Source organism: Rattus norvegicus, chromosome 16, assembly GCF_021556685.1.
Source record: "Rattus norvegicus strain SHRSP/BbbUtx chromosome 16, alternate assembly SHRSP_T2T, whole genome shotgun sequence".
Classification (NCBI taxonomy): domain Eukaryota; kingdom Metazoa; phylum Chordata; class Mammalia; order Rodentia; family Muridae; genus Rattus; species Rattus norvegicus.
In genome coordinates this window covers 17294808-17309372 of record NC_141549.1, presented here as the reverse complement: position 1 = coordinate 17309372, position 14565 = coordinate 17294808, and the positions used below count along the sequence as shown (strand labels likewise).

At 50.5% G+C, this 14565-nt stretch overlaps 1 protein-coding gene across 2 annotated transcripts in view; it reads left to right on the top strand.

The window, feature by feature from the left end:
* Positions 1-14565, top strand: part of Sin3b (SIN3 transcription regulator family member B) — a 36706-nt gene that overhangs the window by 8143 nt on the left and 13998 nt on the right. The window contains exons 5-10 of one of the 2 annotated variants that reach the window (NM_001415034.1): positions 1913-2056; positions 8903-9019; positions 10791-10880; positions 11130-11248; positions 13806-14013; positions 14247-14363. In NM_001415034.1, the coding sequence (NP_001401963.1) occupies positions 1913-2056; positions 8903-9019; positions 10791-10880; positions 11130-11248; positions 13806-14013; positions 14247-14363 (795 nt within the window). Of the gene's footprint in view, positions 1-1912; positions 2057-8902; positions 9020-9247; positions 9440-10790; positions 10881-11129; positions 11249-13805; positions 14014-14246; positions 14364-14565 lie in introns of those variants that run through there. The other variant, NM_001115038.3, reaches the window with a different exon arrangement.

The window sequence follows — 14565 nt, the reverse complement described above, 5'->3', positions numbered from 1 at the left end:
GTCCAGGGGTCAAAGTACACAGCTCCGATTCTTACACAGGAAACTCTGAGCCACTCAACAGCTACCACTTAAAATGATGGGTTATGTCTCCAGTACCACACAACATATAAAGTGGCAAAGACAAGGAAGACTTTTTCTTTTTGGCATACATGTTCACCATCATAGAGTTAACCTAGGCTCCCTGTGAACTTACAGAACCCTAATAATGGTCCACTTTTGACAGCACAGCTCCATCACTATGTACCCGGGGAGCAACTTATGTGGATGTGGAAATCTCAGGCGGTGACATTGTGGCTCCCAGCACAGCAGTACTGCCAGGGAGGGCACAAATGTGGGTACTGGTTTAGTTTTGTGTTCTCGGGGGCACAGCAGCCAACTGGGTGCTGTTTGCTACCAGGCTGTCTGAGACACATCCCACCATAAGCTCCTTAGCCGTCTTGTGTGGCAACTCTGCTGAGGCTGCCATGCTGGTTGGTAGTGACTTAAGGAAGCTTGGTGGACGTGCCCAGAGTTCAGGCCACAGCCGAGGTCTGTGCACTCTGCCAGTTCCCATGGCAGGATCAGCTCAAGGTTTTTGTACCTTTGTGCTAGAGTCTCGCTTTGCCTGTGTCCCTGGGCAGGGAGAAGTAGCTATTCCTTTTTGATTTTTGTCCCCCCCCCCCCCCCCAAACAAGGTGTAAAGCCCTGGATGTCTTGGAACTCACTCTACACACCAGGCTGGCCTCGACGCAGAGATCTGCCCGCCTCTGCCTCTTGAGTGCTAGGATTGAAGGCGTGTGCCACCGTGAACCAGTCTTAAGTTTTTTTTTTTTTTTGGTTCTTTTTTTCGGAGCTGGGGACCGAACCCAGGGCCTTGCACTTCCTAGGCAAGCGCTCTACCACTGAGCTAAATCCCCAACCCCTAAGTTGTGCTTTTTAAACAGTGGTTTGAAACCAGATGTGGTGTCACATACCTTTATCCAGAATTCAGAATGCTGAGCCAGGAAGAGTGCTGTGAGTCCAAGGGCATCCTGGACTACACAATGCGCCCAGGCTCTCCTGAGTCACCATAAGATTCTTAAGACCAACCGAGTCTGTGGGGATGTTCTGCTGTGGTAGGCACGGGGTCTCCACTGAGGGGCGGCTTTCAGTTCTGGCTCCTGTTCGGGAACATTGGGGTTAGGGTTCTTCTTCCTTTTCCCTTAGTAGGCTCACAAACGCCAAGGCTTTTTCCTGGGAGCTGAGGGTGCCATTCACAGGGTTAGTGAGCAGGTGTGAGGCCTCAGTTCATTCCTAACACTGAAGAAAACCAAAAACCAAACAACACTGCTTCCTTCCCTGGAGTGGCTGCTGTCAAGTTGTGGCCGTGTGGCACTCTGCTCTCTTGACCATGACATTGAGTGTAATGCAGCATGTTCTACCAAAGTCCTTTTTCTTTTTAATTTTTTTTTTAAAGAACAGTGTCTCAGCCTGTAACTCAGCCTAGCCTGGTGCTGACAGCCCTCCTGCCTCAGCCTTCTGTAGTGCTGAGGTCACAGGTGTGTGGCTCTGTCACTGTTCCTAAAGTCCACAGGATTTTGCATCCCTGCCCCCGTCTCTGGCCCCTCCTGTTGCTTTCAGTTCCAGGTTTGCTCGCCTCCTACCTCTTGGCTCTCTCTGACCTCTGTCTATTGACGAACTGGGAACCACTCTCTGCTCCTCACTGTCCCTGATCCAGCAAGCATGGCTCCCTCTTTGGAAGGCTACCAGACTTTTCTACTTGGTGCCCTCTTCCCACTGCTCTGAGACCCATCGTACCCTCCCTACGAGTGTGGCAGGGCTCAGGCTGCTGAGAGCAGAACACACTGCAGTCTAGGCACAAGGCTGATGTCTGCACAGCTGCCCGTGCCTGCTCTGGGGCCCTGCTCACTCCTTTTCTTTTTCCCACACGCAGAAGGAGCAGCTGCACACTAAGGGTCGTCCATTCCGTGGCATGTCTGAGGAGGAAGTCTTCACAGAGGTGGCCAATCTCTTCCGTGGTCAGGAGGACCTACTGTCAGAGTTCGGACAGTTCCTGCCTGAGGCAAAGCGGTCCCTGGTGAGTGCCAAGTGTCCAGGATCCTGCCCACAAGATGTGTGGAGAGCTAGATAGAGTCTGCCGAGCCTGGCTTACATACTGTGACTACAATATTGTGGGAGTATGGATGTCTTTACAGGGAGACAGGGAAGCCAGTGTGAGGACAGTGGTCCAGGCTTGCACAAGTGCCCTGGACCAGACTGCACTTGGCTCCGCACTTTTTCCCAACGACCTGAGGCCTGCCAGAGATTCCTTTTCTATGTCTTCTTCTTTTTTTCTTTTTTAAGATTTATTTATTTCACATATATGAGTGCACTGTAGCTGTCTTCAGACACACCCGAAGAGGGCATCAGAGCCCATTACAGATGGTTGTGAGCCACCATGTGGTTTCTGGGAATTGAACTCAGGACCTCTAGAAAAGCAGTCAGTGCTCTTAACTGCTGAGCCATCTCTCTAGCCCCCCTTCTTTTTTATGCACAGTAGTCTTTTCTAAAAAATAAAGATGAAATTCATGAACCTTAAAGTACACCATCAAATTCACTTTTTTTTTTTTTTTTTTTTGTTCTTTTTTTGTTCTTTTTTTTCGGAGCTGGGGACCGAACCCAGGGCCTTGTGCTTCCTAGGTAAGCGCTCTACCACTGAGCTAAATCCCCAGCCCCTCAAATTCACTTTAAAAGTACATGATTCTGGGCCAGGCGGTGGTAGTGGCACCACCTGTAATCCCAACACTGGGAGGCAGAGCCAGCTCATTTCAGAGTTTGAGGCCAGCCTGGTTAGCATAACCAGTTCCAGAATACTCAGGACTACATGAATCCTGTCTTAGAAAAAAGGTACAGTTCAGTGCCATGCAGTCTACCTAACCCTTAGTACAATTGTCACTTTCAGTCCTTACAGGTCACATGTCTCCATCAGCACTCACCCTGTCCATCCCCCAGCCTCCAACCTGCTTCTGGTCTGGATTTGCCTGCTCTGGATGTTTGTCTCTGGGGTCTGTGTGTCTAGCTTTTGCTAGTGTCCCTGTGTATTTGTCAGTGGATGTCAGTGGAGTAGTAATGTTCCCAAGGATGGGTGTTTCCATTTCGTCCACTTGTGTTGTGGACATGGGGTGGTTTGCTCTGAAGCCATTCAGAGTGAACAGACTTGTATAGGTAATTGCTTGGGTGCCTGATCAGCTCTGAATCAACCTCTGCGGGCTTCATTTAACTCTCTGGTCCTGAATGCTTGACTTTCCATCTGTGTTCAGTTGTCTTACAGCTGTCAGAGAGAGGTGTCGGCTTCGACTCCTTTCCCCAGTGCCGACTGATTCTGTTGAGTGTCATGTTTGTGTACTGGCTAGATTTTAAGATACGTTATTTATTACTGTTTGTGTGTACATGTTTTGTCCATATGAGTTTTGTGCATCACACACATGCAGATGCCTATGGAGACCAGAAGAGGGCGTCAGACCACAGGAGCTGGAGTTAACGGGTAGTTGTAAGCTGTGTGTAAGTGTGGGTCCTGGGCCTTGAATCCAGGCCCTCTGCAAGAGCTGCCAGTGCTCCTAGCCATTGAACCGCCTGTCTCTGCAGTTACAGCTGAGTCCTTGCTATGCTCCTTCGAGCTCCTTAAAATGTGTGACCTGCAGATTCTCACCTCCATCTCCTGTCACATTTTTCTTGTTTTGTTCATGGTTTCGATGCACAAAATCTTTAGATTGTGATTAGTTTTTTCCTCACATCACTCTTAGTGTTGAACTTTAGAAGCTGTTTCTGAGCAATTAGGCCTTGAGAGTTTCCTTATATTCTACAGTTTTCGCTCTTGAGCTCTGTTTTGTCTATGGGAATGATCCACTCGTCCAGCACAGCTGTCGAGCCTGCCATGGGACTCCATCTTGACGGTATTGGCACCTGTGTGTTGCTCGTGGTGACTGTTGCTCTGTGTGTTCTCAGGCCCTGTCATTGGCACTACAGTGAGTTGGCGAGCAGGAAGCCAGCGCTCTCCACCTCATGCTTCCTTGTCAGACTTCGCCAGCTTTCCAGACCCCTGATAATTGCACATGGCTTATTTGTTTGTTTTCTCTTGGAGATTGGCTCTCACTGTAGCTTCTTTGAACATGTGATCTCCTGCTTGGACTCCCTGAATGCTAGAATTACCATTAGGGACTACTTCTGGTCATATTTTCAATTACTATTACATATTTGTGTGTGTGCACGACAGCCACAGCTGGATGAAAGTCAGAGGACAACTTGGGAGAGTAAGTTTTGCCCTTTCACCCACATGTCTTAGGGTCACACTCATTCTGGCGCTGTACCCCCTGTTGACCTTGGCCTGGTTTTGGTCTTGTCAGGTGTTTTTCCCTGGCATGTTCTCATTGTTTTGTCAGGCTTCCTTGGTCTTACCCAGGCCAGTGGCCAGTTGCCTTGGGCTCTGTCACCCATGTCTTGAACATGGTATTAGCCATGGGTAGGATAAAACCTGAAAATACCTAACTACATCAGAGAAACGTGTCATCTAACTTAGAGCTGTGGTTTGACTGTTCCTCCTGCCTGGTGTCCAGGTGCCCTCCAGGGCCCAGATGGGGACAGAGCCCCGGGAGACTTGTGGCCTGCTATGCCCTTCAGCCTCAGGTAGAGCCAGGCTGGGTATTGCCTCAGGCCTTGGTTTCTCCTCAGAGCTGTGGCTTATCTGTCTACTCAAGTGAGACCCTGCCTGAGCTACTGGCTGACTTCCAGGTAATGACTGTAGTGCCAGCTCCTGGGACAAACTGTCATCTCCCTGAATGTCCCCACAGGATCTATGTCCCCAGAGCTGCACAGGCCTACAAGGGCACTTGAGTGTGCCTGGAGGGACACTAGAACTCTTCCACTCTTCCGCTCTCTGTCTTGAGTCCCTGTCTGCCTGCTTCTCTCTGAAGTTTAGAAATTCTAGTGAGGTTCTCTTTGAAATCATGGCTGTTGTCTTAGTGGTTTCTTTGTTTTTTTTTTCTTTTTCTTTTTTATTTTTTTCGGAGCTGGGGACCAAACCCAGGGCCTTGCACTTGCTGGGCAAGCGCTCTACCACTGAGCTAAATCCCCAACCCCTTTGTTTTGTTTTTTAAATGTCACTGTGACAGACCTAACAGAAGAAGGGTTCACATGGCTCATGGTTTCCTAGGTCTGTGCTGCTGTCCTTGGCTCCCTGGACTCTGAGGCTGCTCTGAAGAGACCCTCAGGGCCACCAGGGGCTGGTGGCAGGGGCTGCTCACCTCCCAGCAGACTACAGACAGTAGGCTTGGGAACCCCTCACCTTCCCTCCAGCCAGGCTCCCACCTTCTAGGACCTCACAGGATATCACACCTAGCTGGACACAAAGCCATCAGTACATGATGGTACACACTTCATCTGGATACTGTGGTACTCTGTTCCTATCGAGAGATTACTCTATCTTTGGGGACCATCATATTTAGGAGAGGGGTATTACCTCTAGGTTCCTGACGGCATGTCCACAGATTATGTGTTAGGACAAGTTTCCTGTCAGCTGCTGCTTAAGCTGGGGTTGGCGTTTGGGTTGTCATATCTCGGGTGCTGCATCTGAGCAGCATGGCTCTGTCCCAACACCCCTTGGAATTGAGAGCCCACGTCATCCTCTACTGCCCTTCCCTGTGCTACCCCTAATGGGGTTGAGGGGATTACAGTGGACTTTGAAGTCCAAGGGAGTTCTGGGTTGCATGGACTGCCTTGTTCTCTGCAGTGGTCAACCTGGTGCTCTGAAGCCTTGCAGGCTGCACCCACGTCTCTGAAGTCCTGCTACTATCCTGGCCCCGGGCAAACCAGAAAAACCCAGTAGCTCATCTGCTGGACCAGGGTGATGGTGCAAACCTTTTTAGTCCCTGTCCTCTGGAGGCAGAGGCAGATGGATATCTGCATTCCAGGCTACCCAGGGCTACATAGTAAGACACGCTCTCAAATTGTCATTTGTCAGTAATCGTTAGGTCTCAAAGACTCCTGGGACAGATGGCTAACGGAGGTGCCTATTTGACACCTCACGCTGATGCTGACCAGCAGGCTCAGCTGGCGAGTACTCCTGTCACAGAGTTGGCTCCTCTCAGCACTTGTCACTCTGCCCCTTCCCCTAACCCTCTTCCTCCCAGGGGCTGGGCTTCCACTTCCCACTCTCAACTTATGATCCCAACATAAGGTAGCCATTTTGGCCACCTGATCTCCTGGTCTTGTGGCTCCTGGCTGGCTCTACTCCTGGAACTTTGTTGGTGATGTTCTTCTCATGGGAATTAGCCTGGATTCTTCCAGGTGCCTCTGGCTGTGCACTCTCATGTATGTGGTAAGCCACCACCTCCGTCTTACCTGGCAGTGGCCGTGTCCTTACCAGGTGGAATGAAAAGACAGTGGCATGGCCATAAGGCACAGGGGTGTGAAGGGAGAGGGGAGAGGAGAGCATTAGCATGGTGAGGAGTGCAGGAAGGAGTGGAACTCTGTCGTGGGTACTGTCAGCCTTGCTGAGAGTCTGGTGGTTCAATAGGTGCCTCAGTGAGCCATTTTTTCTAGGTTTCATTGAGACATAACTTTAACAATCACATAGTTAAACAGCTCCTGTGTGAGACCAGCCTGGTCTACAGAGCAAGTTCCAGGACAGCCAGAGAAACCCTGTCTTGAAAACAAACACACACCCACACACCCACCCACCAGCTCCTGAACCAGCAGAAGAGAAGCAGCTTCCTTCCCTGCATTTGTCTTCAGTCACTGCCACTACTGGGATCCATAGTGCCCCCACTCTAACACCTCCGAGTGTGCAAACAGCAGTCAGCGCAGTGTAACTATCAGAGGGGCACCCATCTCATAAGCTCTGGTAGTCACAGTGGGACCCAGGGGTAACCTGTGGTATCCTTACTGTGTCTACCTGTTGAGCACCAGCCGGGTCTGGGTGTTTTCCTACGCATTGGCCCTGTGGCCTCAGTATAGAGACTCAGCCCAGCTCAGGTGGCTTGAGTATAGGTAATCTGACCTGACCACTGGTTGGTCAGTGGGCACAGCTGTGGGCCAGGAGAGCTTTGCAGAATGAGTAGTTGTGGCAGTGTGTCAATAAAACTTACAGAGTGGATGGATAGGTTTGGCTGTCATTAAAACTTCACAGAGTGAATGAGCTGCCTGCAAACCAATAAAACCTGATTTACAGAGTGAATGGCTATAGCCAAGTTGGCGATAGGCCCTGGTGAGTAGTTCCTGGTTTGGAGTCTGTCTAGGTGAAGAACACGGAACAGTGGAGTGAGGACGTTGAGCAGGGCCCATGCCAGTCTGCTGGCTACCTGTCCCCACCGGCCTCCTGGGAATTGGGTGTTTGAATTGACAAAAATCCCAGTGAAGAATCCCCTGGAACACTACTTGGGGTCCTGGGACAGTTTCAAATCTTTGACTAATTGAGGTGTTTTTTTGTTTTTTGGGATGGGGGGGGGGACACAGGGTCTTTTTACGTAGCTTAAACTGGTTCCAACTGGTTCTTCTCCTGCTTCAGCTTTCTGAGGGCTGAGATGACAACCATGTGCCACCATGCCTGGCTGTTGGATTTAGGGAGCTGTCTTACCTGTGGCTTAAGGGTAGGCCTTTAGTGTTGTAGGACTGTTTTCCCTCAGTAGCTTTTCCTCCTGAGATGCCCCTGAGAAGGCCTCCTCAGAGCATTGCCGTGAGTTGCGCTCTATCACTCCGAGAGTAAAAGAGCACCACGGGGCTTCCTGCTGATTCTGCCCTTTGGGTTTTTTCTTGTTTTTTGTCCTTGTTTTCCTTTTGTTCTGTGTATTACACATACCTGCCACAACCGCAGCACAGAGCTCTCTTGTTACCATTTTGCTGCCTGATATCAGTTCTGTCTGGGGACGCCATGATTTCATTTTGTCCTCAGTCAGAGCCAAGAGCACATCCTTCATGTGAGGTCCCATGGTGGTATGGAGCAGGGAGCGATGGATGCTGACATCCATTCAGGGTGTTAAGAGAATCTCTGATTCTCCGAGCTTTGGGGAGTAGCGTACCTCCCCTGTCTGTGGGTTAATCCTCCTCCAACCACCCCTCCTTGCATATACCACAGAGCAAGGCCACTCCCAAGATGTGTTCTGTCATTCATGACAAAAAACTCAAAACCTGCCTCCAAGGCCCCCACCGGTCACCTGGATGACAGCTACTACGTCCTGCTGCCAGGGCTGTGTACTGCCCCCTACCCCCACCTAGAGTGCTTTGTGTTATCTGTAGACACCCAGTTTACCAGGGCACACACTCAGTTGTCTCACTCCTCAGCCTCCATCCACTCTTTATCCTTGAGGCCACAGGGGAGCTTCCTCAAAGCTGTATGCAGCATTTGACCAGTGATATGTGCACTTGCTCTCTCCCCCAGAAAATAAGACCATCTTCAGTCTATTCTCACTACACAGACCCTGGCCTATGGCACACAATGGCTTCTAGGGCTATAGGCCAAAGAGAATATAGTACCTGTGTACAGGTGGCCATCTGCTTTTCTTGGTCTGGCTGTAGGGTATCTATTGCTACAATGGAACACCATGTCAAAAGGCAAGTTGGGGAGGAAGGGCTTACACTTCCACATTGCTGTTTATTATTTAAGGAAGTCAGGACAGGAACTCACACGGCAGGAACCTGGAAGCAGGAGCTGATGCAGAGGCCATGGAAGGATGCTGCTTACCGGGTTGTGCCCCATGGAGTGTTTAGCCCAGGGATAGCACCACCTGCAATGGGCTGGGTTCTGCTCTTCTCCAGTCAATCACTGGTAGCTGGATCTCATAGAGGCATTTTCTCAACTGAGGCTCCTTCCTCCCATGACTCTAGCTTGTGTCAGGTTGACATACAACCAGCCAGTACACCTTCTGAATGCCTCCTGTGTTTGTGTCTTTAGTTTACAGGCAATGGGTCGTGCGAGATGAACAGCGCACAGAAGAATGAGGAGAAGAGTCTGGAACACAAGAAGCGCTCGCGGCCTTCACTGCTGCGCCCTGTGTCTGCGCCAGCCAAGGTAACTGTCCATGTGCGGGTTCTCACTGCACATGACAGGAGTGGTATGGAGGCCCAAGCAGCAGGGGAGCATGAGGCCAGAGCCTGGTCTGTAGGAAAGCACCATCTACTGACCTGGCCGTCGCTCGCCTGCTCTCCTGCCTCAGCCCGCTGTGAGGAGGAAGGGGGATTGGAAGGATGGGCGTGGCGGCTGCTCATTCTCCTTTTCACTGTGGTGACTCTTTCGTAGGTGGGGCTGCAGTTGAAATGTGCAGTTGTGTGGTTTGGTTACTGCACAGCTGAGGAGTGAAGGTGGCTGGCAACAGTTCCTGTCCTGCTCATCACCCATGATGGTGGATTTCTAGATGTGTCACTCTGTTTTCTAGTTGACTTTCTACAGCAATAAAGTGATTTGGCATTTCTGTTTATTTAGTTATGTGCAGCAGTGTCGACCTCAAGTCACAATTCATTATTTTACTGGTGATCCCCAAACTGTCCTGGGCTGGCCAATGGGACCTCTTCAGGCTGCCCTTGGATTTCCTACCATGTCATCTTTTCTCATCTTTACCTCACTCTTTGGGGATGGCTATGCAGCCATGTGCTTCATACCATGAATCTGGGTCAAATGCAGGGCCAAGTCTGGTTCATTCATATGCATGTGTGGTGTGTATGTATGAATGTGGCATGTCTCGGAGATCAGAGGACAACGTTAGGACTCATTTGGGAACTGACATGGTTCTTTACACACACAGTCATTCCCCTGCCTCTTAAATCCAGAGACAGTGTCTGCACATAGCCTTATACATGGCTTCCTCAGGATGTTCCTGGTGCTGCCCCTCCCTGCCTATCAGTCATCATCTGGTCCACAGGATAGATAGTAACTGGTTTCTGTGTCTGAGTTCGGGATAAGGGCTGGGGAATGGCCTTCTGGCACAGTGCTATCTCGGGTCCCTGAGTTCAGCCTCAGCACCTGCGGCTCCCATCGTCACTAACATGTACTGAGCATGCACACAGCTCCAGGGTATTTCCTTGGTGCTCGCACCGCCTTTCTCCACTCACTGTCAACCAACCCCAGACAAGGACCTGGTTTACTGATCCCCAGTTAATGTCTTCTGAACATGCGTGAAGCCCTGGCTTTCATTTTCTCAGACCGTGTCTACTGAGCATGCACAGGGTCCTAGAGTCTATTTCACAGAGTTGTGGAATTCGTGATGCTCTTGATTCTTCCAGTATCTTCTGAGCATGCCCAAAGTCCTGGGTTCCATTTCCCCAGTCATTGTCTTCGAGTTTGTGTGAGGTCTTAATATAAGTTCCGTATCTATGGAGCATTCACCATGCCTTGGTTCCATTTCCCCTTTAAGCACCTGCCCAGTCCTTGTCAGGCCTGTAGCTCTAATTCTCCAGAACTCACTGCACATGCATGAGACCCTGGTTTGTTTCCCCAGCGGCTGTCAAATCATGCGGAGCCGCAAGTTTTCCCTGGCTCTTGTGGGGCTTGGACCATTACTGCATATGTAGCTCAGATCTTGTTCTCTGCAGCCTCCCAAGTGTCCTCAGCCACCACGTTCCACCGCAGATCTGACAGGGTGCTACTGTTCAGGTCCAGAGTTAGGGGCCCTACCTCCCACAAGCCCAAGGAGGGAGCAGCAAGCCCCTGATGCTGGGCAGCCAGATAATCCCTAGGGTGCCTGAGACAGGATCCTGCCCAGTACATTTAAAGCTTCCCCAGGTTCCATGCATCCTTGGTCCTCATGGTGAGGGCACACCATTAAGCCAAGGGTTTCTCTCTGCAGAAGAAGATGAAGCTCAGAGGCACCAAAGACCTGTCCATCGCTGCCGTGGGGAAATACGGCACACTGCAGGAATTCTCCTTCTTTGACAAGGTGAGCGAGGCTCTCTGAGGCCCTTTCCATCTGGAGACAGCTGCTTCCTGCCAAGTCCTTCTGTGGGGCCCCGGAAGCAGGGCTGCTGTGGTGCGTGGGAGAGGGCAGCATAGACCGAAGAGCCAGTCCAGAAGGTTCAGGGTCATGCACATGTCCCTCCACACAAGACACCCTGTGTGGCTTCTGCAGTGCCCAGCACACACGCCTTTTACAGCTGTGTCTAGTGTCCGTGTCTCCTCATCCCCACAGGTGCGCAGGGTGCTGAAGAGCCAGGAGGTGTACGAGAACTTTCTGCGCTGCATCGCGCTCTTCAACCAGGAGCTGGTGTCTGGGTCTGAGCTGTTGCAGCTTGTCAGTCCATTCCTGGGGTGAGTGGCTCCCAACTCCTACTTCCCGGGCTTCCTCCTGTCCCAGCCAGACGCAGGGCAAGCGAGCCGTAATGTTTGTTTATGTGATCTGTTGCTTTAAACATCAGTTTATTTCCTGTGTGTGCACAGGCACAGGCCAGAGGACGAGTTCCTGGGTGGGTGTAGGCTTACCCACCCTACTTTAATAAGTGTTCTTAAATGCCTCAGCCTCCCTTTTAGCCCACCAGAGGTAGTAGAAAGGAAAAGTTAGTGGGAAGCAGGGGTTGTAGACTTGTTTAGAAATAGTCCTTTGGGGCTATTCCGCAGTCACAAATCAGCAATGGCAGGCAGTTTGATCCAGAAGTAACCACCAAGCTCTGCTGAAATCATCACCTTGAAGCCAGGTGAAGAGCAGAAGACTAACCTGGCATACCAAACCAGAGCCTCACTCTGCTGTCTGTAGGTCATGTTCATATTCTTCGTAAACGCCACATGTCCTCTCACATGTCTGCCTCAGCAAAACATCATGTGACAAAACTGAGTTTCCAGAGATGCCAGAAATGTCCTCTTTGGGTGGTTTCTCTCCCGTCATGTGGGTCTCAGGAAACTAACTCAGGTTATCAAAGTTGGCAGCAAGCACCTTTACCCGTTGGCCCATCTTGCCTACCTGTAGTTTTCTTTGATAATTAAAGTTGTCCTCCCGTTATTGCTGATGGGCTCACGTTTGTAAAAGAATGACTCCGAGAGAGCATGGCCCTAGTAGAGCTGACCCTCCCAGGGTCCAGAGTGACCCTGTCCACTGTGTGTGGGCAGTGCCCTTGACTTCCCATGGCTCAGATTATGACTTGGTTTTATGGCAGTAGACGTCTTACCTGTGGTCACAAGCTGTCGACGTGGACGTTTGGGGACTGGTGATGCATAGTTCCATCTTTTTGCAGGATGCTGGCCGGCTTCCTGGCACCCCTCCTGATGTAAGAGGGCGCAGCTGGGTGTGTGCTGTGTTGAACTGCACATTCCTATTAATGATACTGTCTTTCCCTGTTTTTCTCCGTTTTGCATGTATGTGTACTATGTTGCACATATTTCCCGTGACCCTCCTGTAGTTGACAGTCTGCTGACTTGTGTGTCACATGTGCCTTCCCTGCACACATGGGATACAAACAGTAGGTACTACATAAAAAAATTAGCAGAAAAAAAAATTAGCAGAAAAAAAATTAGCAGAAACCAAGGTGGCATTGGATGTCAGTTGCTGTAAAGTGTCCCATTAACACGCATCCTGTTTCCATCCCTACTTCTGAGAATGAACCACAAGGGCCTTTGTGGGGAGAGGTCGAACTCATGAAGGAGGGAAAATTCACCTGGGAAGACAGCCCTGGTGGACACAGCTGTTCTCCGTTCTGTCCTCTAGAGCAGCCATGGACAGAAACAAGAAAGTGAGGCAGAGCTGGGTGCCAACAAAGCTTTGCAGAAACAGTCTGTGGCTGCAGTGTGTGCCACCTGGCCTGGGTCAAGGGCAATGGCCCATCTTTGACTTCTGAGTTTGGAGTTCAGTTTCATCCTCCTTAGGCTATAGCAGCCATTGGAGTCACCAGAAAACAGTAGAAGGGAGACTGACCCGGCCCACCCCAGGACTCCAGCATCCTCGGGGAACTTTGTGATGCCTGCGACCTTCTGAGGAATAGGGAGGAGCAGGGGTGCTCTGCCCAGGCTTGGGTACAGCCAGTGACCAGAAGGGGCTAATGTCCAGGGCTTGGGGGGTGTGGGCTCAGGGGTCAAGGCTGGTGTCTGTCTGTGTTTTGAATAACTTAAAGGAGGTCATGTCTAGCCTAGAACTCGGTTCAATTCCAGACTGTGGCTTGGGCACAGATTGGCTGTAAACACAGATTGGGCACATGGGCTGGCTGGTCACAGGGCCCATGGGACACTTGAGTGGTTTTTTTTGTTTGTTTGTTTGTTTGTTTTGAGATAGGGTCTCATATCCTGGCTGTGCTGGAACATGCTCTGTAGACCAGGCTAGCCTAAAACTTAACAAGATCTACCCAGATCTGCCTCTCGAGTTATGGGATGGAAGACATGTGCTGCTCTACTCGTTTTCTTCTTTTCTTCTTTTAGTTGATTAATTAATTTTTATTTCATGTGCATTGGTGTTTTGCCTGCATGTATGTCTGAGTTTGTCAGATTCCCTGGAATTGGAGTTATAGACAGTTGTACGCTGCCATGTGGGTGCTGGGAATTGAACCCTGGTCCTCTGGAAGAGCAACCAGTGCTCTTAACCATCGAGCCATCTCTCTAGCTCCCTCTTACTTTTTTTAAGTTAAGGGACAGAAAATCCAGGCAGTGAGACTCACAGAGGTTATTCCCAGTGTGCTTTGTGGCTGTGGCCTAGTGCAGCTGGCAAAGGTCTATAGCTATAGGACCATGATTGGTGTTGGTAGGAGAGAACCCTCCTCCCTTTCCTAACACTGAGTTCTGACTCAGGCCATCCTTGAAGTTCCCTATCTTCAAGGCTGTTGTTATGACTCTAGAACATTTTCAAATGGTCCAGTGTCCACTTAAAGTTTTCTGTCTGTCTTTGAAGGAAATTTCCAGAACTCTTCGCACAGTTCAAGTCCTTCCTGGGAGTGAAAGAGCTGTCCTTTGCACCACCTATGAGTGACCGGTCTGGAGACGGCATAAGCAGAGAAATTGATTATGCATCTTGTAAGCGAATAGGATCCAGCTACCGGGCACTTCCCAAGACCTACCAGCAGCCCAAGTGCAGCGGAAGGACTGCCATCTGCAAGGAGGTAGCACCTTGGGGTACAGGTCAGCCCTTTATGGCACACAGCCATGGGCCAGGGTCCAGACCCCTGATGACATTTGATACTGGGGCATGTCAGCAGAGGCCACCTGAACTTCATGTCCTGTTGGATGGTAGTGCTTACAGCTCACACTGGCGTGGGGACTTGGTCATCTTTATCACTGTTCATTTCTGCCCTGTCCCCAAATGTACTTAGTGACATCTTGTCCTCTGGTCCAGGTCCTGAATGATACATGGGTCTCCTTCCCATCCTGGTCTGAAGACTCCACCTTTGTCAGCTCCAAGAAGACGCCCTATGAGGAGCAGCTGCATCGCTGTGAGGATGAGCGATTTGAAGTAGGTGAAACACCTCTGGCTGCCTGAGCTGCTGTCCTCCGAGCCCAGCACCTTCCTTGTATAGCCTAGTCCTGTAGTCTCTTCTCCCTGTCACAAAAGTGTGCCAGCGCTGTGATCAGCCCCTGGCTGCCAGCTCTGCCAGCTCTTGAGCTGCAGCACAGCGTTAACCCCTTCCTTTCAGCTGAAGACAGTGGGTAGTTAA